Below are 23,795 nucleotides of genomic sequence, written 5' to 3'. Positions count from 1 at the left end.
CCCAACAGTGCCCCCTCGCCCCCCCAGCCCCCTGCATACAAAATGACACCTGGTCACCCTCAGCACCACAGCCTCATGCCCCTGCCACCCCTGCAGGAGACTGGCCCAGGCACCACCATCCCCAGCGGCTCCTGTGTCCTCCACCCCACTTGGGGTGGGGGAATTCTCCCCTGTTCTCGGGCGGGGGGATTTTTCCCTGTTCTTGGCTGCTCAGTGGCCCCTCAGCCAAAGGGACTGGGGCGAGTTTTTGTGCTGCACACACAGCTCCCATTACAAGTGGCTCTGCTTGGGCCCCTGCTTGCTGGCACTAGACTGGATGTGACCTCCCACCCCTTAGAAGGGTGAAGCAGGGTGTGTGCGTGGGGTGGTGGGGCTGGATTCAATCTGCAGGGCTCTTTGGCCTCCTCCCCATGCACAGAGCCATGAGAACTGGCAGAGGGGCTCCCACTGCACCAGGGAGATCTGTGCCCACTAACCCCAAGCCTGCTGCCTGTGAGTGCCTCCCCCTCCCCCCCGCCGCTGGTGCTAGAGCATCGGCCTCCTCCCCTGGGGCGGATACATACTCTCGGACCCGGACCGTGTGGGAGTGTTCTGAGCCACAGCCCTGGGAGCTGCAGTGCTGGTCGATGGACACAGAGAACCCTCGCTTCCCGTCGCTGCAGGCCGGGATGGACACCAGCGTGACAGTGTGCGGGATCCGGGTGCCCGGGGAGTCCGGCAGGATCTGCTCTATCACCGGGGTCACCACCATCTGGTAATAGCAGTGCCCACTGGGAGGGGTGGGGAGGAGGGCAGTGGGTCAGACCCAGCGCGGGGAGACAGGAGAGAAGCCAGGACCAGTTTGTCAGCAGTTTTCCTTTGCAGCTGGGCTCAGGGCAAGGGGGACCCAGGGAGGGGAATAGCCCTGCCCAGGAGAGGCAGTGAGCAGCGGGCTGGGGCTCACCCCGTGCTCCCTAACAGTGCATTTCAGTCTGTGGCATGTCCCAAGAGGGACTCCCAGCCTGGAACCCACAGACTAGACCTGTCCCAAGCGGTGTGAGGGGGACTGGCTGAGCACCCACTCTGCAGAGTGCCACAGCTGGGCTATATTCTGCCCCACTCTCACCAGTGTGTCCACAAGGCTGCACTGGGATGGGGGCCCAGGAATAGGAGCACAGTGCGGCCATAGCAGACCCATAGGGTGACAACACAGGATGGCCCAAATCAGCCCATTGGCCCCTAGTCCAGTACCCCCCCCCAGCCCACTGGAATGGATCAGCCCATTGGCCCCTAGTCCAGTACCCCCCCCAGCCCACTGGAATGGATCAGCCCATTGGCCACTAGTCCAGTACCCCCCCCCAGCCCACTGGAATGGATCAGCCCATTGGCCCCTAGTCCAGTACCTCCCCAGCCCACTGGAATGGATCAGCCCATTAGCCACTAGTCCAGTACCCCCCCAGCCCACTGGAATGGATCAGCCCATTGGCCACTAGTCCAGTACCCCCCCCCAGCCCACTGGAATGGATCAGCCCATTGGCCACTAGTCCAGTACCCCCCCCAGCCCACTGGAATGGATCAGCCCATTGGCCCCTAGTCCAGTACCCCCCCCAGCCCACTGGAATGGATCAGCCCATTGGCCACTAGTCCAATACCCCCCCCCCAGCCCACTGGAATGGATCAGCCCATTGGCCCCTAGTCCAGTACCCCCCCCAGCCCACTGGAATGGATCAGCCCATTGGCCACTAGTCCAGTACCCCCCCCAGCCCACTGGAATGGATCAGCCCATTGGCCACTAGTCCAGTACCCCCCCAGCCCACTGGAATGGATCAGCCCATTGGCCACTAGTCCAGTACCCCCCCCAGCCCACTGGAATGGATCAGCCCATTGGCCACTAGTCCAGTACCCCCCCCAGCCCACTGGAATGGATCAGCCCATTGGCCACTAGTCCAGTACCTGCTGGAACCATTGCCACTGCTCTGATTCCGGTGCGCCCCTGTGGGTGTCTGCCCCTGTAGGGGGCATGATGCTGGCCCGGGTAGGAGGGATGGGGGACGAGGGAAGGACATGACCCTGGCCCTGGGGTGGGAGGGGATGTGACCCGACTATGGGGGGTGGGGAGGGGCATGACCCCAGCCCTGGGGGGGAGGGGTGCTGGGGGGAGGGTCATGACCCTGGTGGAGGGGACATGACCCGACCATGGGGAGGAGGGGTGTGGCCCTGGGGGGGAGGGGTGTGACCCCAGCCCCACATACCAGTAGAGCTTGGAGCGCTCCACAAGCGCATAGGTGTCGCCGTCACCGATGAACGCCTGGCAGCTGAGGCAGCTGAAGCACTCTGGGTGGTATTTCTGCTCCCCAGCCACCTGTGCAGGAGATACAGAGCGAGGGCCGATACGCCAACCTGCTTGCGCCCCCCACCGCTCAGGGAGCAGCCGGACGAGCACTGGGCCAAGCATCCTGCCCATTTCACTCCTCTGCTGTGACTGGAAGAGCCTCCTGCAGCTGGGCCTGAGCCCCACAGACTGCTGGCCCCATGGCTGGACAGGTGCATGGGACTGGCTCACGGTGGGGCTAGGCCAATGATGGCGTGAGGCAGGAGTCACATCCTGTATCCCTGCTCTGAACCCCAGCAGCCCGAGCTTGGGCCCTTCATGGTGCCACTGGCAAGATCCACTTCCCTGCTGCCCTGTGCTATAGCCCATTCCTCCTCTCTGGTCCTCTGCCCGTGAGCTCTGCCCATGGACACAGGGTCCCATTCACTGGTGCCAGATGGCTCCTTGGCACCAGCATACTGTACAACACAGCAGTAAGGCCCCCTGGGAAACTCCCCCATGTAGGGGCCCTCCGACAGGACAGGAACTAGCTCTGCCAGTTTTGTTCCTCCTCTACAGGAACCCCAGCACCTGGGGTGCTACAATAGCTGGAGCAGGTCTGGCCAAGGCAGTGCTTTGCCCCGCTATCCCTCAATTGCATTTGGGGCACAAGGGATGGCAGCCCTGGGCCCCCTGGCAGCCCTGGGCCAGGCTCTGAAGCAGGATTACCGTAACTCCTTCCCTCCTAAGGGGTTGCACCAGGGGTCCTGCCTTCAGGGCCTGGATCCCTGCTCCCTGCTGCAGGAGTCTGCCTCTCACTGGCTGTGCGCTGGGAGCTCACCCGCAGCCAGGCGGTGAGGGGGAGGGAGGTGGAGTGAGGGGAGCCTGCCAGGCAGGGATCTGTCTGAGGCAGCATGGAGTGATGGCCTCATGCCCTAGCAGGGAGGGGCCCGGCCCTTCTCTCCTGCTTGGGGAGCCAGAGCCAGGATCACCAGGCTCTGCTCTGGGTGCCTCACAGAGAGAAAAGCCAGACAGGCTCTGGGCTGGAGGGAGCCCACAGAGAGAGGAGATTCAGAGAGCTGGCCAAGGGGCAAATAGGGGACAGGGACAGCGCTAAGACCCTGCAGAGTCCCGGCAGGGAGGGCAGCTACTTGGCCAGGGCTCCTCAGGAATCACAGGATTAGATGTAGTCAAGGAAAACACGGCCTGATGGCCAGGTCAAGGCTGCTGAGGGTGAGAGCACTTCACCCCTGGCTGGACAACGCCCCGGGAGTGGCCCTGCCCAGTGGGGACAGCCTGGATGGGATCCCAGGGGCTGTTCCCATGGACAGAGTACTATGTCCCGTGGCTGGGGTGGCAAAGAGCCCCTCTCTGCCCTGTGCTTGTAAACAAGGGGAAGTGCCCTGCGCTGCTGCACAGTCACATGGCTGGCCTCCCCAGACTGGCCTTTCCCCGCTGTGGCAATGACAACACTTGATTGAAGCACCCAGGGCGGGAGACGGGAAATGCAGAGGCAGGGCTGCCCGGAAGGCACTTGCTGGCTCAGCTCCCTGGCTGGCTGGACCAGACCTCTGAACACAGCTCTTCTGGGGTGACTTCCTGTGTGGGGACGGGCTCTCCTGGGTGGCATGCAAGATGGGTACAGGCTAAGCCCTGGGGTTCGGAAAGAGACTCAAGCATAGAGGTGAGCTGCCATGGGGGAACCCCGGGCTCAGCCTCAGAGGCCCCGTCCCTGTGGGAACCCTTGGGCTCAGCCTCAGAGGCCCTGTCCGCATGTGCTGGGGAGAAACTGTATAACCCCAGCAGGACGGCATTCATGAACTGAAAGGCAATCGATTGGCAGGTGGTGACTTTCGGATGTAAACATCCCCTGCAGCCCAAACCCTGCATGCCAAGCAGGTGCTGCAGCCCCAGCACGGCACTGACTAGCACAGCTGCTCGCACAGGGAAGGTTGGGAGTTTGCCAATAAAACCTGTGCCAAATCACTCCCCACAGAGCGCACACCAGACAAACAGAAGCGAGAGGTATCAGCCGTTCCATATTGCCCATGCTGATTGAGATACAGAATGAGTCACTGACAGGGAGGTGAGACTGCCGGCGCTGTCAGCGTGGGGCTCCCCAGGAATAGAGGACAGGAGGTTTGAGTCGCTTTTGATGTGTCCTGTCAGTGTCCCATTAACTCCTGGGGCTGGAACCACTCTCACCAGGCGACTCCACTACCATCTTAGTGGGGTCCCGCCAGGGGTGCTGAAACCACGTATTTCGGTTGTTATTACTACTTCCAGCCAGGGGGTGCAGCAGCCTCCCCCAGCACCCGTAGTTCCAGCACCTATGGGTATCACTACTGACCCCTTGTCTGCAAAGAGGGTGGATATGGCTCTCGACTACCTTGGTTCACCCTGGCTATTCTCCCAGCTTCCTGACTAATTGCCACTTATCTGCCTCAGACAAGAGGTTACAAGTTTCCATCCAAAATCCAATGACATTAGTGATAGCAACAAGCCCCCCAGTCCCGGCTCCAATGGTCGAGGGGCCCCGGTTGCTGGAAAGCAGCGTCCCTCCTGGCCCTCCCCTTCGTGGGCAGTGGCCGGAGCTCCCGGTCTGGCCCTTACCTGTAGCATGGTGCTGTACCAATCCCCCTGTTGGTGCATGAGCCTGGCTTCTCCTACCATGGTGCTGGGTAAGTGTAACAGGCTTCCTGCTGTGTGTGTGACTTATTTACTCGCCCACTGCTGGAAACTACTCCCTCTCCAATGACCTCATCTCCAGATGACACCAGCTAGCACCGCCCACATCTTCAGCTTGAGCCCCAGGTCATGTCCCAGGCTGCCCCGCGGAGAAGCTGGGTTGGAAATGTCCAGTCACCGTTAGCCACAAGACCACTGGGTTAGTGGGAATCCCCAGCACCCAAGGAGCCCTGGGTCTGAGTCTCTGCTAGCCTACACTAGCATTGATCCCAGTTCCAGTCTGGCTGGGCAGTGCTCCTCACCTCCTCAGCCACTGGGCACAGGGGTAAATGACTGCACACGGTCAGGCCTCGCACCCAGGTTGGGCTGGCCACACAGAGCCCTGTGCCCCTCACTTTAAGCTATTGCTTAGGTGCACCCACATTCATGCTTGCAGGGGGCAGATGCCTCTGCTTTGGCAAATGGTACTTACCATGACCAGCCCCTTGGTGATCTGCTCCGAGCAGCCGTGGCACAGCTCCCCGAATCTGGCCCAGTAGTCCTTCTTGCAGTAGAGGCGCCCATCCTTCTCATAGTACTGGTGGGACAGCAGGGCCCCGCACTCGCAGCACCTGCAGCAGCAAGAGGGCGGCTCATGGACGGCAAAGCCCTTTGGAGAGCCTGCCCATGACCCATCGGGATCCGAACAAGGGCACCATGCGGGCCTGCCCCTCCCTGCCGCCTGGCCACAGGAAAGCCGCAGCACCATGGGGCTGGGTCGCTCCTGCCGGGCGCTACCTTCCCAAACGGCTGCAGGGCTGGGCTCTGGGCCCTTTCAGAGGAAATCCTGCCTGTGAGCGGAATCTGTAGCCCCAGCCCCTGGCTGTGCGACCCACAGCAGAGGACTAGCTGATGTGCTTCGGGCATAGGGGCTGCCCCAGCTAGTGCCCAGCCCTCCGCGCTGAGCTGCCCTCCATCCCTCCTGTTTGGCCCTGCTGGTGTCTTCTCCTTGTCACCTACCCTGCACCCAGCCCAAGCTCCCCTCCCTCACACACCTGCAGGCAAGAGACCCCAGCCCGTGACCTTACAGACCTCGCTCCTCACCTCCTCGCTAGCCCACCCCCGTCAGCCTCAGCCCATCCCCAGACCTGCTGCTGTCCCAGGGACTCCGGGGAATTGCACCAGGTGTGTATTGCCTGCCCTCCAGCTCAGGCTGCATCCTGCTGGCCTCTCCCAGGCCTGCTCACTTCCCCTGGGCCGACAGTGACAACACAGGAGGCTCAAGCTCCCTCCCAGCACAGTTAGTGCAAAGCCCCTCCCCCCATTCCTGGTCATATCCCAGCTATGCTCAGCCCCTCCCCCATCGTGTAACTGCCCCAGCTACATTCAGCCCCACCCCTCATCATATAACTGCCTCAAGTGACGCTCAGCCGCTGCCCCATCATGTAACTATCCTGGTGACACTTAGCCCCCCCGCCTCCGTGCAGAGGAAGAACAGATTATGTGGGTGACCCCCAGCTGACACGACTTTAGGGCTGCAACCTGACAGCATCTGCGCAACTGGGAAGCTCTTGAACCCTGACCCCACCTGTGTGGGCACCTCTGAGCTGTGCCCTGTGCCGAATCCCAATGGAGAGAGAGTGAGACTGTCGCTCATCTGGCAGGGGGCTGCCAGGCTCCCATGGGCTTCTGGGTGAGCTGCCGTTCCAGCTCTCAGTGCAGACGTTCACACTCAGGGTATGTCTACACTGCATTTAGACACCCCCTGACTTGGGCTAAAGGGCTGTTTGCTTCTGGTATAGACGTCCAAGCTTGGGCTCTGGGATCTTCCCACCTCACAGGGTCCTACAGCCCAGGCCCTTAGCCTGAGCCCTGCGCGCCCGTGTCAGGCGCGGACCAGCTGCTGGTGTCTAACTGCAGTGTACACATACCCAGAGTGATCAAAATCACTGCACGTCACTCTGTGCTGCCAGCACTTCTCCTAGAGCCTAGCACCTCTGGGTCAATTGGCAGGCTCCATGGACTATGCTCCGCAGGGGATGGCAATGGTTGGCAGACTGGGCTTTGATGGCCGGTGGTTATCAGCACCACAGCAGCCTGCTGCCTTGGGGAGAGCCATGGTCCTACCGCTCCGGAAAAAGCCATCACCATCCTGCGCCCTGTGTGTGGAGGAGACTGCAGCAGCCAGGCCATGAGCCACCCCGGGCCATTTTCTGTCTCTGATCATAGCTATTGCAGAGGGCTCCAGCATGTGGCAATCCCCATCATGAGATGAGATGAGAGATGAGATGAGATGAGATGAGAGAGCCCTGCTCGCTGTGCGCCCTCCAGCCAGCCGACAAGGAGCTCGCCAGCCCAGGCACCAGTAGCTAGGTGATTCCCAGCTGCCTGGTCCCACACAGACTGTCCTCAATATAGTGATGCCCAGGTCATGCTGGCTTCCAGTTTCCTTCTCCTCCATCCCCTGCTCACCCTAGGGAATGAACTGGCTGTGAGATCTCAGGTCCCAGTCCCAGGATTCCTTGCCACGTGCAGTCTCTACGTCTGTCCCATCCCCCGGCTGACACAGACACCCCATCTCTAATTCTACCCCTCACCCCAGGTCACTCAGACATCCCCACCTCTAATTTCACTCCTCCCCGCAGCTCACACAGACATCTCTAATTCCACCTCACCCCCCATCTGATTCAGACACCCCACCTTTAATTCCACCCCACACCCCCAACTCAGACACCCCCATCTCTAATTCCATCCCACCCCCTGGCTCACACAGACAGTCCCATCTCTAATTTCACCACAGCCCCCGGATCAAACAAACTCCTCCATCTCTAATTCCACCCCATCCCCCAGGGCTCACACAGACACCTCCATTTCTAATTCCACTCCTCCCCCAACTGATGCAGACACCCCCACTCTAATTCCACCCCTCCCCCATCTCCCACAGACACCCCATCTCTATTGCCACCCCTCCCCCCAGCTCCCACTGACACCCCCATCTCTAAATCCACCCCATCCCTCCAGCTCAAACAGACACCCCCATCTCTAATTCCACCCCTCCCCGCAGCTCACACAGACAACCCCATCTCTTTCCACCCTTTCCCCCGGCTTACACCAACACCCCCATCTCTAATTCCACCCCTCCGCCCGGCTCACAGAGACAACCCCCACCCATCTCTAATTCTGTCCAGTCTGGAGTTCAAGTCTCCCCTGGTGTCTAATTGTGGCCGAGCTCTGTAGTTCGGGTGACCAGTGCTGGTCTCTAATTGCATCCCAGCTCAGTAGCTCGGGTAGCCACTGCTGGCCTCTAATTGTGTCCTGTCCATGTTGCCTGCCGGTGCCCCTCTAATTCCAGCCTGGAACCATGGCTGAGGGAGCCCTGCCTCGGAGGTAAGTTCCCAAGTGTGGTAACGGTGCGGGGCACTGGGAAGGCACTGGCTGTTTTTGGTTCCCTACTTGCTCTTGGTTTCCCCTGGTGTGGGGGGAAGAGGAAGCGGTATCACAGCGTCATGTCCTGTTTGCATGTGGGCCGCAAGGCAGCAATTGATTTGTGTACATCATGTGCTGTCCAGCCACAGCCCAGGACCTGCCCCTGAGGGAAATGGGGCCAGAGCACGACAGCAGCTCTCGTGTTAGCTGTACATGGAGCTGGGAGCTCAGGCTGATGCACAGATTTGGCAGTTGGGCCAAGTGATCCGCATCTGTGCCATCTCCCACAGCCAATTAGTGCAAATTAGCTGCAGAGTAAGGGTGGTGAATGGTTGAGTTACCTCTCACAACTCTTGGGTAGTCTCGACCAGGAACGTACGTGGGTTAGCTACAGATGTGTGTCTGTGTGAGTCATGGGAGTGGAGTGAGTGGGTGATGGAGGAGAAGGGAACTGGGTAGCAGTCTTGTGACCCTGTTGACCAGGAAGCCACCCCAAGAGACACAGCTGTGCGAGTGAAACCCTGGGGTAAAGAGCACTTGTTGGACGGAAGAATTCTTCTGTCAACCTAGCCGCTGTCTCTCCGGGCGGTGGAATGCCTGCACTGATGGGAGAACTCCTTCTATCCACAGAGGTAGTGTCTTCACTGAAGTGCTACAGTTGAGCCGCTACAGCACTCTAAGTGCAGACACGCCCTTGCCATGCCTTGCTGTAGCTGTGCGTCGCACGGATGGAACTTGTAAGGTACCAATGGCAGTAAACTGGATGGTAACACACTGTGAATCTCAGGGGTGACTGAACCTGGTGGGATGAGTCATTACACAAAGTAAAACTATTTCCCCATGGTATTTCTCCCCCCCACCCCACCCCACCACTGTTCCTCTGATATTCTTGTTAACTGCTGGAATTAGCCTACCTTGCTTGTCACCATGAAAGGTTTTCCTCCTTCCCCCCCCTGCTGCTGGTGATGGCTTATCTTAAGTGATCACTCTCCTTACAGTGTGTATGATAAACCCATTGTTTCATGTTCTCTGTGTGTGTGTATATAAACCTCTCCTCTGTTTTTTCCACCAAATGCATCCGATGAAGTGAGCTGTAGCTCACGAAAGCTTATGCTCTAATAAATTTGTTAGTCTCTAAGGTGACACAAGTACTCCTTTTCTTTTTGGACAAAAAGAGCCTTCAATCATGCTTGTAGCTGTTTCCATGGCTTCACGCTGACTCCACAGACATTCCAGGCTTCAGAGTAACACACAGACAGGTAACAGGCCTGGAATCTCAGGCCTGGGCTACGCTAGGAATTTACATCTGTGTAGCTACCCGTCTGACAGTGGCGTGAAAATATCCACACCCCTGAGAGACACAGTTATACCACCTGAGCCCAGTATAGACAGCGTTAGGTAGACGGCCGAATTCTTCCATGGACCTAGCTACTGCCTCTCAGGGAGGTGGATTATCTACGCCTACGGCAAAATCCCTCCTGTCAGCATAGGTAGTGTCTACACTGAAGCTCTGCAGCTGCACTGCTGTAGCGTTTTAAGTGTAGACCAGGGGTCTCAAACACACAGCCTGCAGGGTTATTTTCTGCGGCCCGCCAGCTCCCTGAGGCCCCTCGCCACGTTTACCTAGAGCGGCTCTGGCCCGGAGCGGCGTGGGGGCATGGCAGGAAGGGAGCCTGCCCTGCCCCTGGTGTGCCCCGGGCCGGAGGCCACCCCCCAAACCCTTCCTGCAGCCAAACCCCCTAACCTTGACCCCCTCCTACAGCCCGCACCCCAACCCCCTGCCCGGAGCCCCTGCTGCACCCCGAGCCCCCTCCTACACCGCACACCCCTCCAGCACCTCATCTCCCTGCCCTGAGCCCCCGCCACACTCCACACCCTTCCTGGATGCAGGGAGGGCGCAGAGTTGGGGTGGGGATTTTGGGGAAGGAGTTGGAATGGGGACAGGGAAGGGGTGGGAAGAGGTGGGGCGGGGGCGGGGCCTCATGGAAGGGGTTGAGTGTGGGAGGGGTGGTGGGGGCGGGGTGTCAGTGATGCAGCCCTCAGGCCAATGTACTAGTCCTCATGTGGCCCTCGTGGTCATTTGAGTTAGAGATCCCTGGTGTAGACATACCCATACTCTATTTGTGGCACAGTAGCAGCTAGGACCCCAGTCAGGGATCAAGGCCTCGTTGCACTAGGTGCTGTACAAAGAGAACAAAAAGACAGTCCCTGGCTGGTTCTTATCATCCTCATTCACACTGCAGCACAGATCTGCCTGGTTCAGATTGTGCTCAGCAAGACATACCATCGCGCCATACGAGATGCATTAAAGAATGCGTTACATGAGCAGCACTGTCCTTCCCGTTGTCTGGGCCGTGCCCCAGCCGGCCAACCAGGCAGGAGCCCGAGAAGGCAGCGAGCAAGCCATCCTGCAGATGTGCAGCCCCCACTGGCAATGTGTCCTTAGGCCTGGCACAGCGGCTCTGACTCATGCTGCATTTGCCGCAATGGTTTCCAGCTGCTGGGGGCAAGCAGAACCCTCTGCTCCCCATGAACCCCTTGTGTCCCAGTGGGGAGGCCCCAGCTGCTGTGCTCTGTCCACAGCTCTCTACTCCCCCCACCCCCAGGAGCCAGGTGCTGGGCTTGCTGGAGAGCTAGTCCCAAAAGCGAGGCGGGGAGGGGGACTGAACAGTATGCATGAACAGTGCAATGCACGACAGCTCCAGATGTAAGCTGCTGGAACTCTTGGGCTCTCACAGGACACTGCTGTGGGGAAGCTCACACGTGGGAAGATCACCTTTTATATACCTGGCAGGGAAGAGGCATGCAGAAAAGTGAGGGGCATGTGGCTGGGAGAATGCAGGCTGTTCATGAGAGGAGTGTGGGGTCAGGATCATGGGGTATGGAGAGAGGTGGGCTGGAGTAGTGGCACGGGAGTGTCCGTGTGAGGCTGGGGGGGAGGGGTTGTGGGCTGAAGTGGGGGGTATCAGTGTGGGACTGGCGTTTGGGGGTGTGGAGATGGAGAGGGGTGGGGGTCGGGCTGTCAGTGTGGGGATGGAGGGTAGGGTCAGAGATTGGGCTGAGGGTGTCAGTGTGGAGGTGCTGTCGTCATCATGAATAGGTCAGAGTATGAACAAGAGGCTACTAGGCAGCTCTCCAACACCACTTTCTATAAGCCATTACCCTCTGATCCCACTGAGAGTTACCAAAAGAAACTACAGCATTTGCTCAAGAAACTCCCTGAAAAAGCACAAGAACAAATCCGCACAGACACACCCCTGGAGCCAGGACCTGGGGTATTCTATCTGCTACCCAAGATCCATAAACCTGGAAATCCTGGACGCCCCATCATCTCAGGCATTGGCACCCTGACAGCAGGATTGTCTGGCTATGTAGACTCCCTCCTCAGGCCCTTCGTTACCAGCACTCCCAGCTATCTTCGAGACACCACCGATTTCCTGAGGAAACTACAGTCCATTGGTGATCTTCCTAAAAACACCATCCTAGCCACTATGGATGTAGAAGCCCTCTACACTCACATTCCACACAAAGATGGACTACAAGCCGTCAGGAACAGTATCCCCGATACTGTCACGGCTAACCTGGTGGCAGAACTTTGTGACTTTGTCCTGACCCATAACTATTTCACATTTGGTGACAATGTATACCTTCAAATCAGCGGCACTGCGATGGGTACCCGCATGGCCCCACAGTATGCCAACATTTTTATGGCTGACTTAGAACAACGCTTCCTCAGCTCTCGTTCCCTAATGCCCCTACTCTACTTGCGCTACATTGATGACATCTTCATCATCTGGACCCATGGAAAAGAAGCTCTTGAGAAATTCCACCATGATTTCAACAATTTCCATCCCACCATCAACCTCAGCCTGGACCAGTCCACACAAGAGATCCACTTCCTGGACACTACGGTGCTAATAAGCGATGGTCACATAAACACCACCCTATATCGGAAACCTACTGACCGCTATTCCTACCTACATGCCTCTAGCTTTCATCCAGATCATACCACTCGATCCATTGTCTACAGCCAAGCGCTACGATATAACCGCATTTGCTCCAACCCCTCAGACAGAGACAAACACCTACAAGATCTCTATCATGCATTCCTACAACTACAGTACCCACCTGCTGAAGTGAAGAAACAGATTGACAGAGCCAGAAGAGTACCCAGAAGTCACCTACTACAGGACAGGCCCAACAAAGAAAACAACAGAACGCCACTAGCCATCACCTTCAGCCCCCAACTAAAACCCCTCCAACGCATCATCAAGGATCTACAACCTATCCTGAAGGACGAGCCATCGCTCTCTCAGATCTTGGGAGACAGACCAGTCCTTGCTTACAGACAGCCCCCCAATCTGAAGCAAATACTCACCAGCAACCACACACCACACAACAGAGCCACTAACCCAGGAACCTATCCTTGCAACAAAGCCCGTTGCCAACTCTGTCCACATATCTATTCAGGGGATACCATCATAGGGCCTAATCACATCAGCCACACTGTCAGAGGCTCCTTCACCTGCGCATCTACCAATGTGATATATGCCATCATGTGCCAGCAATGCCCCTCTGCCATGTACATTGGCCAAACTGGACAGTCTCTACGTAAAAGAATGAATGGACACAAATCAGACGTCAAGAATTATAACATTCAAAAACCAGTCGGAGAACACTTCAATCTCTCTGGTCACTCGATTACAGACCTGAGGGTGGCTATCCTTCAACAAAAAAGCTTCAAAAACAGACTCCAACGAGAGATTGCTGAATTGGAATTAATTTGCAAACTGGATACAATTAACTTAGGCTTGAATAGAGACTGGGAATGGATGAGTCATTACACAAAGTAAAACTATTTCCCCATGGTATTTCTCCCTCCCACCCCACCCCCCACTGTTCCTCTGATATTCTTGTTAACTGCTGGAATTAGCCTACCTGCTTGTCACCATGAAAGGTTTTCCTCCTTCCCCCCCCTGCTGCTGGTGATGGCTTATCTTAAGTGATCACTCTCCTTACAGTGTGTATGATAAACCCATTGTTTCATGTTCTCTGTGTGTGTGTGTATAAATCTCTCCTCTGTCTTTTCCACCAAATGCATCCGATGAAGTGAGCTGTAGCTCAGGAAAGCTTATGCTCTAATAAATTTGTTAGTCTCTAAGGTGCCACAAGTACTCCTTTTCTTTTTGCGAATACAGACTAACACGGCTGCTACTCTGAAAAGTGTGGGGATAGAGGTTGTGGGGTGTTGATGTGGGGCAGGAGTAGGGGGTGGGGTATGGATAATGAGGGGCGGGAGGGCTGGGGCTGTCCAAGTGGGGCTGGAGGGGGCGGGGACGCGGAGGGAGGCGCGCTGGGGGCGGGGCTGGAGGGGGCCGGGAAGGGCGGGGCGGGGACGCGGAGGGAGGCGCGCTGGGGGCGGGGCTGGAGGGGGCCGGGAAGGGCGGGGCGGGGACGCGGAGGGAGGCGCGCTGGGGGCGGGGCTGGAGGGGGCCGGGAAGGGCGGGGCGGGGATGCGGAGGGAGGCGCGGTGGGGGCGGGGCTGTGCCTCTGCAGCCCGCTCCTGTCTCCTCCCCCTTTCTCTGCGGCACGAGGGTCGCATGTCAATCAGCGATGATGTCATTCCCCAGCAGCCCCATTACGTCACCCTAGCGGGGAAGCCGCCCTCCGATTGCTTTAGTCAAAGTCTCCCGGGTGGGCGCTGGCCAATGGGGAGGCGCGTCCTGGCGTAGCCCGGCGGCGGTATCCTGCGCAGGAGCGGTCCGGCTCTCTGCAGGGGGTCGCTGTCGGCCCCAGCGCCGCCCCAGCCCTGTAGCACCCTGCGGGGGGGCCACGCGCCTGCCACCCTGCCTGGCCCTGGGCCCGCCAGAAGGGTGTACAGCCGGCACCCTGCGCAGCTGGACCTGGTGCAGGAGCCTGCTGGGTGCCCTGCGTTCCCCCTGCACCCTGACTAGGACCACGGACCCTGACGGGCTCGTGCATGCACAGACACACATGTGTGCACTGGTGCCATATGTCTGAGTGCACACATGTGTGTCTGTGCATGTGTGCACTCAGACATATGGCACCAGTGCACACCCGCATTGTAGAGACCTAAATGGGAGAACCCCACTTGCTAGCCTGCAGGAAGTTCCATAGGTAGAGATGAGTAATTCAAAGACCTTTGGGGGAGATCCCTGATCCTGGGAGGGGTGCAGCGGCTGGGTCACTGAACACGGCACCCTGTCGCCATGCTGCTTGGGCTCTCTCAACCTTGCGAAGACCTTTGCAGCTCTGCCAGAGGTAGCAGTGATGGTGAGTGCCCAGGGCATGTCCGAGCTGTAATCATAGAGGGACGTGGCTTCTTCCTCAGTGACAGCCAGCAGCCTGCCCTGCATCAGCCATTATTGCGCCTCCCCTGGGCTGGCTCCTCATGGGGACTCACAGGCCTCCCCTCGCTAGGCACACGCCTGCAAACGCAACACCAGCCAACCCTCCTGGCACCCATGCATAATATCAGCACTGAGGTGTGCAGCTTACTGTCCACATGGGCATGGCCCTGTTGCCACCCATACACACCCTCCCACAACTCTGCCCCCATTTGCAACAGCACTGTGCATGCACGTGCCCTGCCTTCCAACATCGCAGCTCACCCCTGCCCACAAACTCGCAGCGTCCCTGCCAGCGAACCCAACTCCATTCGCGCATCCCTGCAGTCGCATGCACACGCTCTGGGATGCAGATGCACAGGTGCATACCTGCCAAGTGCAGAGAGCCCTGGGGCAGCTACCAGTGTGTGTACCCCTAGGGAACTGGGTTTTCCCAGCTCCAAAGAGCCCTGCTGTGTTGCCAGCCCTGGGAAGGGTTGCACTGGTGCTAGCAGCAATTCAGTGGCTAGCTATGCTGCTCTCATCAAAGCTCCGGAGCAGCTGCCGGCATTAACCACTGTGCTGTCTAACCCTGCTCACAGGGGGCACCATCACACTGTCAGCATGAGGAGGGAACCGTCACGACTTCCACCCCTCTGCCCCCTCAACAGATTGAAGGAGAAACACCTGCTGACCTCCTTGCCTGGGCAGAGGGGCTTGGCTCTGTCCTGGCCCCAGAAAGCCTAACAGACTGCCCCCACTCTGGGGACTCCAGCGCACAGGATGCGATGCACAGTCCACCGCTCCCCTCCCTGGCTCAGGCTTAGCAGGCACACAGGCTAATGAGGAGCAGATGGCCCGGTTCATATGCTCTCCAGCTGCTGCTGCTGCTATTAATGGCTGCCCAGTTGCAGTAGCACATGGGGCTGTGGAGTGCAGAGAGCAGCCCAACTTCCCACGGAATCTGGGTCACTCCCAGACAGGCTTCTTGCAGACACCACTGTGCCCCAGGGACAGGCCAAGGGGTCAGCTTGTTCTGTGTTTGTACAGCACCTAGCACAATGGGGTCCTGGGCCATCTCAGGCTGCTAGGTGCTACGGTAACACAAACAGTAATAATAATAATGAAGGGTGCCACCCTCACACTGCTCCACAGCGCCCCCTGCTGGGAGATGCCAGAGCAGAAATAGCTGGGAGCTCCCCCACAGCCTGCACTCCTGCTCCATTCCCTACAGCGCCCCTGCTGGGAGAGGCTGGGACTGCAGTAGAATAGCAGGGAGGTCCCTTGAAGCAAGCATTGGCACACAGGGTCCCCGTAAGGTTTGGGTGGGTCGAGCTGAAGGCAGACTGCAGCAAGGATGCCAGGGACTGGGCACTCCCATTCCCCAGCTTAGGGACACACTCCATGCTGCGTGCCTGGTGTCTGAGCCTTCCCTGTGGAATGACATTTATTTGTGCTGCAACCACAGATGTGAGGGGGCAGCACACTTGTGTGGCATTGAAGGGCAGGCCTTCTGAGAGGAGTGGCTGGTAGCCTGCAGGCTCCCTGTGACAGGGAGTGCAGGGGCCCAGCAACGCCATGCTCACACTCTGCTTCACCCCATCTGGGATCCAGCTGCAGCAGCAAATGCCCCTTCGCCCCAGCTGGCCTGTCAGAACACCTGGCATGCCTGGGGCGCCTGGCTCGGAGGACAGCCCTCGCTGACTGAGTGCTGGAGAGGCTTCAAGCCCCACTCAGCGCACAGGGCTCCCTCCTGTGGCCAGGCCACTGGGCAGTCTGGGTGACATGGCCAGTGCTGAGGGCTGGGAAGAAGCCTGAAGAGCAGGTGCTGAGGGGAGAGAGGAGCCCAGGGAAGCAAGCAAGAAACCAAAGCAGACTGCCAGGGTCACAGGCAGCCAGGGTGTGCCAGGGCCCCAGAGCCCATCCAGGGGAGAACTGCAGCCCATCCTGGGAATGCCCACCCCAAGTCTAATGGCTAGTTGGGACCAGGGCCCTTAACCCACAGAGTTGTGTGCATGTGTGTGTGTTTGTGCAGGACATTGTGTGTGTGTGTGTGTGTGTGTGAAACAGTGCATGAGTGTATATCTGTGCAGGACATGGATATTGTGTGTTTGTGTGTGTGTACACATGCTGCCACCTTGCAGCCCTGACCAGGAGGTGACACCAGTGTCTGTCCCTAGACTTCTAGCTGGGGAGCCCAGGCCGGAGACCTCCATGCCTGTCCCGTGTGGCTCCTACCTGAAGCAGTCAGCATGCCAGTCAGCGTTCAGGGCCTGGAGGTATTGCCCATCGTAGATACTGTGGCCACAGCTCGCACATACAGGCAGGTCGCTTCCTGCAGGGCACAGAAGAAGCACAGGCTGTTGCACCCTCATGCGAGGGCACAGCCAGCCTCGGCAGAGCCAATCTGGCTCGGGGAGCCCTGAGGGCCCTTCTCCCGTGGAAGCCCAGCACCTAACCTCACCTGCTTGCATTGAGGCAACCATGGAGAGAGACATGCGCAGCAGGGGGAGCTGGTGGTAAAGGGACAGGACAGGGCAGCAGGACTCCTGACTTGGGGGGACATAGAACATCTCCTACCTGCTCTGTGCCTCAGTTTCCCCATCAGTGAAAGGGGAATGTGATGTAGCGACTGCCTGGCAGGCTATGCAGCAGCATGCTCTGGCAGGTGTGCAGGGTACGGCGAGCCTTGGTGGGATGGCGCCAGAAACGGGCACTTGATTAGTCCCACAGACCCCTGTGCGAGGAGCACCGAAACCGCTACAGAGCAAGAACAACTAGGCCGGGCACATCCCCCCTCACACCTGAGAGCCCGCAGCCCGCCCGCCGCCAAGACCCATCCCCTTCCCCACAGGGCCTGCACTGACCCTCCCCCACCCCCATCTGCCCATCACCAGGATTCACAATAACTCTAAGCCTCATCCCCCCATCACATGGACGCGCACTGACACTCACCCCCACCACACACACCCCACCATCCTGTCACTGCAACACCTACAAACCCTGACACCCTCCCACACTGGAACTGCACTGACCCTGACCCCCGTCCTCTAGACCCACACTGGCCTTGACCCCCCCATCCCCCACTGGGACCCATGCTGACCCTGACCCCCCATCTCTGGGCCTTGACCAAGCCTGGCCTCTGGCCCAGGGGAGGCGCAGCACAAACCAGGCATAGCCGTGCTCTCCCAGTAGCTGCTTTGCACTCCCCACTCACCTTGCCTATATTTACTGATCCCCTGCTGGTTTCTATAACAGGGGCAGGGGCCCCCCCAGCCGCAGCCAGAGCTGCCCCCTCCAGTGCCTGTGACCTATGCTGGCAGAGCAGGACTGGGACAGAGTCATATCGGGCAGGGCTCAGGCAGGGGCAGGGTGACAGGCACTGGGCGTGTGGTGTCTGGCAGGGGTCAGGAGTGTGGCCTGGGCCAGCTTGGGGCCCTGGAGAGCAGTGGGGCTCCCTGGCAGTGCCAGCACTGCCCTGAGTGCCCACGACTGCCGCTCTGTCTCCTCTGACTGGCAGGTGTGGGGGCAGAAAGCACAAAGTGGAGTGGGGTATAGGGAGAGTACGGGGCAGACTCAGCCCAAGGGCCCCGGGGCCAATCCAGAGCTCAGGGGAGAGAGCAGTGGAGGCTGCTGGTTTGGGAAAGGCAGGGGTGGGGAGCCCTGCTGGCCCTGAGGGGTGCATGAATGGGTGAGGGAAGGTTGTGAGGAAGATGCTGTCAGGCAGGTGACTCGCTGTGGAGGGGAAGAACAAAGTGCATGAGGGGGAAGAAAGGGGGAGGTGTGCAGGGATGAGGAGTGTGAGGGGAGGATAGGATGAGGCATGGGGGAGGAGATGTGGGGTGGCAAGAAGGTCAGGGCCCCTCAGCAGGCTAAGTGTGCAGGGTGTCAGCAGGTGCAGGGGGTCCCCTCTGCCCAAGACAAGCCAGGAACCGCTCCCCAGCTGTCAGGAGAGAGGGCCTTGGCGTGGGGGCAGTGGAGGCCCCAAGTACTGAGTCACGGAGCCCGGCTCCGCGGGGGATGGAAACAGAATGGCTTGAAAGCGGAGCTGCTGGCGGCAGTAAGGTGATAGGTGGGCATGGAGAGGGGCCATACGCTGGTGTGGGAGGCAGGGCGGCCAGGACAAGAGGGAGCTGTTAACCACCAGGATCATCTAGGCCAGGCTAAGGTCTGCTCCCTTCTGCTTTGGGAGCCAGGCCCCCAGTTCACAGTAGGAAAGGAGCCAAGGGGCTGTGATGGGCCACGCCCTGAAATGATGAACCCCCAGCAGCCAGGGCCGGGCTGCAGGGCCAGGGAACAGCTGGCAAACGGCATTGCAAGGGGCTGGGAGTAGGGTGACCAGATGTCCTGATTTTATAGGGACAGTCCTGATATTTGGGGCTTTGTCTTATATAGGTGCCTATTACTCCCCAACCCCATCCTGATTTTTCACACTTGCTGTCTGGTCAGCCTAGAGTGGGAGTGGTGGCTGGGGGAGTTGGGAGCAGGGGACCTTTGATGGGAGGATTTAGGTGATCCCCAGAGGGCCAGAGAAAAGGCCGCTGATGTCCCTGGGAATAGAAGCAGGGATGTAGAAAGCTCCTGCCCAGCATGCGCCTCCTTGCAAGGAGGAGGGCTCAGGTGCCAGGGTTACTATCCCCTGTGCTGGAGAAATGTAGGCAGTGGGATGGGAACCCCAAGCCAGGGAGAGATCACGGGGAAGTGCCTCGCTGCAGGAGGACTGAGGGGGCAGCTTCTGGGGACCCTGGCCTGAAGGGAGCAGGACTGAGGTAGGGTGAGGGGCACCTCCTGGCTCAGCAGGAGGCCAAGGGCTCTTCAACCTCTAGCCCAGGGCTAAGAGCTGGCCACCAACTGCCCCCCGAGGGCTGCCTGCCTGCAGTGGGCCAGGCGGCGGAGGCCTCCTCTGTAGCACAAAGGGCCCGCCTGGCCAGGAGCGGGGGCCCGGTACCCGAGGGAGCCCCCTCCACACCTGCCCAGCAATGTGTCCGAGCCCTGAGCTGCAAGCCCGTCCAAACCCCCTGCAGCCGGGGAAACGATTTGCTCAAGGTCACAGCGAGTCCCCGCGGGCTGCGAACGGAACCCAGGAGTTCGGGCTCCCGGGAGCCCCTGCGCCAGGCGCGGGCCCGGGGTTCCTCCCTGCGGGGTGCGCTGGGGGCTCCTGCAGCCCCCGGCCGGGCAGGGCACGCAGGGGGCGCGGCAGCGGCTGGGAGAGGAGCCCGGGCGGCGGGATGAGAAGAGGCTCCCGGCCGGCGGGGCTCCCGCATCTGCAGCGCAGTGGCCCCAGCCCGGCCCGGGGTACGAACCTTCGTCCTCTCCCATAGGCTCGTCCCTCCAGGTGCAGCAGAGGAGCATCAACCTCATCCACGCCGCCGGCGGGCCCTGGGCACGACCCGCGGCGCCAGGCTCCGCCGCCTGCTCCGGCTCGGGGCGCGCCCGGCTCGCAGGCGGCGAAAGGGGCAGGGCTGCGATGGATGCTCCGCAGGAGAGCGGGGTTGGCCGACCGCACAGCGTCCCTGGGAAAGCAGGAGCGAGGCAGGGAGCGAGGGCCGCCGCCGCTGCCCCAGCCCTACAGGCGGGGGAGGTGGGGCAGGAGCGGGGGCAGCAGGGAGCCAGGCGGGGCAGAGTCCTGTGACTCCCAGAGCAGCTGCCTTAGACAGCCCAGTCCCAGCTCCTGGCACTCCCAGCCGCAGTGATACTGAGCAGGGACTCGCACCCGAGAAGGAGCCCTGTGCGGCTGCAAAGCTGGTCGGAGGTTGGTCCAGTAAGAGATATTCCCTCATCTCCAACACCCCGGGACCCACCAGCTACACCAGCACTGCAGACCGGGGCAGGGCCGACTAGCGTGGGGCTGGTTCCCCTCATTGTCGCCGACTGCGTGACCGTTGGTGTGTTGTTGCACTGGTCGGTTACCCTCACTGGTACACATTTACACCTTATTTCCAGTCTGAATTTGGATCGTGTTACATCTTTCTCTGCTCTATTGAAGAGCTCATTATTAAATATTTGTTCCCCAGGTAGGTGCTCACAGACTGCAATCAAGTCGCAGCTTATGTTAAACAGATCAAGCTGCTTGAGTCTCTCACTGTAAGGCAGGTTTTCCAATCTTTTACTCATTCTCATGGCTCATCTCTGAACCCCTCCATTTATCAACATTCTTTTTTGGCCTGTGGACACCAGCACTGGACACTGGATTCCAGCAGTGGTCACACCGGTGTCAAATACAGAGGTGAAATCACCTCTCTGCTCCTACTTCTGATTCCCCTGTTTGTACATCCAAAGATTGCATTAGCTCTTTTGGCCACGGCATAGCACTGGGGGCTCATGTTCAGCAGATTATCCACCATGACCCCCAAGTCCTTTTCAGAGTCCCTGCTTTCCAGGATGGAGCCCCCCACCCTGTAAGTATGGCTGACATTCTTTGTTCATAGAGATATAGTACATTTACATTTAGCAGTATTAAAAAGCACATTGTTTTCTTGCGCCCAGCTTACCATGTGATCGAGATCGCTCTGTATCACTGACCATTCCTCTTTGTTATTTACAACTCCCCCAAATTTTGTGTCATCTGCAGACTTTATCAGTGATGATTTTATGTTCTCTTCCAGGTCATTGATAAAAATGTTAAATAGTATAGGGCCAACAACTGATTCCCATGGAACCACACTGCAATCACACCCGCTCAATCACAGTTCCCCAATTACAGTTATATTTTGAAACAGTTTTTAATCCATTTAATGTGTGCCATGTTAATTTTATATGGTTCTAGATTTTTATTCACATGTCATGTTTTACCAAGTGAAATGCCTGAAGTCTATTATGTCAACACTATTACCTTCATCAAGCAAACTTGCAATCTCATGGGGAGCTGGGGACAGAAAGATTAAGCGATGGCCTAGGATAACACAGGGAGTTGGTAGCAGAGTAGGGAATTGATCACAGGTTGCTGATCAGGCCTTGGTCGATGGACCACCCTTCCTCTCTTTTCAGAGTAGCAGCCGTGTTAGTCTGTATTCGCAAAAAGAAAAGGAGTACTTGTGGCACCTTAGAGACTAACCAATTTATTAGAGCATAAGCTTTCGTGCATCCGATGAAGTGAGCTGTAGCTCACGAAAGCTTATACTCTAATAAATTTGTTAGTCTCTAAGGTGCCACAAGTACTCCTTTTCTGTTTTCCAACAGTGGCTAATGTCAGGTGCTTCTGAGGGAATGGACACAACAGGGCAATTATTGCGGATGGGATACCTGAGAGCCTGTAACCTGACCCAGGAGGGGGAAGGGGAGAGGGAGGGGGACAAAAGGCAGGCTAGAGAACCCACAGCATGCAGGGCAGCTGGCCGATGAGTTTGTGAACAGTCGGTCGGGGGTAGCAGGGAGGAGTCCCAAAAGAACAGACCCCGCCCCAGCAGGCTCTCTCCTGCAGCCTTTTGTCCACATTCCCAGGGCAGAGGTGTTACCTCCCCCTCATGGCTCAGATTACAGGCTCTCAGGTATCCCATCCATAGGGAGTGAAACTCCCCTGCCACATTCCCAGGTCAACGCTCCCCCCTCCCTGCTGCGTCACATCTCTCTCCCCTTCGAGACTGAACTGAGCGGGATCACTCTGACCAGTGACCTGGGGAAGTTCAGGGCCCCCTCTCTGGGACAACGCATCCGCTATCATGTTGGCACTTCCCTTCACATGGATCACGTCCATGTCATAATCCTGCCGGAGCAGGCTCCACCTCAGGAGTTTGGCGTTGGCTCCTTTCATCTGGTGCAGCCAGGTCAGGGGACAGTGGTCGGTGTGCACGGTGAAGTGTCGCCCAAAGAGATATGGCTCTAGTTTCTTGAGGGCCCACACCATGGCCAGGCACTCCTTCTCGATGGCCACGTAGTGTTTCTCCCAGGGTAGCAGCTTCTTGCTCAGGTACACGATGGCGTGTCTCTCCCCCTTTTCATCCTCCTGCATTAACACTGCCCCCAGTCCCGTGTCTGAGGCGTTGGTGAACACCATAAAGGGCTTGTCAAAGTCTGGGTTTGCCAGAACTGGGTCACTGGCCAGAGCCTCCTTCAGCACCCGGAAAGCCTCCTGGCACTGCTCAGTCCAGACCACCTTGTCTGGCTTCCCCTTCTTGCATAGCTCGGTGATGGGGGTGGCTATGGCACTAAAGCAGGGCACAAACCTTCAATAGTATCCTGCCAATCCAATAAAGGCTTGGACCTGCTTTTTGGTGTGGGGAAGCGGGCCAGTCTCTGATCACTTCCACCTTAGCTGGTTCCGGCTTTAGGTGGCCGCTCCCCACCCAATGGCCCAGGTAAGATCCTTCAGCCATCTCCACCTTGCACTTCTCCGCTTTTACAGTTAGCCCAACCTCCTGGAGTCGGTCCAGCACTTGTCTAACCTGGGACACATGATCCTCCCAGGTCTGGCTAAAGACACAGATGTCATCAATATATGCCACCGCAAAACTCTCCATCCCCCTCAGCAGCTGATCCACCAGGCGCTGGAAGGTGGCCGGCGCTCCCTTGAGGCTGAATGGCAGGGTCAGGAATTTATAGAGCCTCAGAGGGCTGATAAAGGCCGATTTCAGCTGGGCATCTGCATGCAGCGGCACTTGCCAGTAGCCCTTTGTAAGCTCCATGGTGGTAAGGTATCGAGCTCCTCCCAATTTGTCTAGGAGCTCATCAGGCCTGGGCATGGGGTAGGCATCAAATACAGTGATGGCACTGAGCTTCCGATAGTCCATACAGAACCAGATCGACCCATCCTTTTTGGGGACCAGCACCACTGGTGAGGCCCAAGGGCTGGCAGATGGCTGGATCACCCGCAAAGGCAGCATGTCCCGGACCTCTCTTTCCAGGTCCTGAGCAGTTTTCCCTGTGACTCGGAAGGGGGAGCATCTTATCGGCGGGTGCGACTCTGTCTGCACCCGGTGAACAGTCAGATTACTGTGCCCAGGCTGGTTGGAAAACAGCTGTCGGTACGGATGCAGCACCCCTCTGATCTCAGGTTGCTGGGCAGGGGTTAGCTGATCCGAGAGGGGAATTGTTTCCAGGGGTGAACCAGCTCTGGTCCCAGGGAATAG

The 23,795-nt window shown here is 58.4% G+C and overlaps 1 protein-coding gene across 3 annotated transcripts in view; it reads right to left on the bottom strand.

Annotated features, from left to right (window-relative positions):
• The window catches only part of LIMK1 (LIM domain kinase 1), a 29,656-nt gene extending 9,462 nt beyond the window's left edge, over positions 1–20,194 (bottom strand). The window contains exons 1-5 of one of the 3 annotated variants that reach the window (XM_038376216.2): positions 20,034–20,194; positions 16,969–17,065; positions 5,451–5,589; positions 2,232–2,341; positions 564–770 (exon numbers count right to left, since the gene is read on the bottom strand). In XM_038376216.2, coding sequence (XP_038232144.1) covers positions 564–770; positions 2,232–2,341; positions 5,451–5,589; positions 16,969–17,065; positions 20,034–20,091 — 611 coding nt within the window. In that variant the 5' untranslated portion in view covers positions 20,092–20,194. Of the gene's footprint in view, positions 1–563; positions 771–2,231; positions 2,342–4,903; positions 5,036–5,450; positions 5,590–7,040; positions 7,401–16,968; positions 17,066–20,033 lie in introns of those variants that run through there. The other 2 variants (XM_043499437.1, XM_038376217.2) reach the window with 2 other exon arrangements.
• Positions 20,195–23,795: the final 3,601 nt, after the last annotated feature.

This window comes from Dermochelys coriacea, chromosome 17 (genome assembly GCF_009764565.3).
Source record: "Dermochelys coriacea isolate rDerCor1 chromosome 17, rDerCor1.pri.v4, whole genome shotgun sequence".
Taxonomy (NCBI): Eukaryota; Metazoa; Chordata; order Testudines; family Dermochelyidae; genus Dermochelys; species Dermochelys coriacea.
Note: the sequence above shows the minus strand (reverse complement) of the source record. Positions and strands in the feature narration are given on the sequence as shown.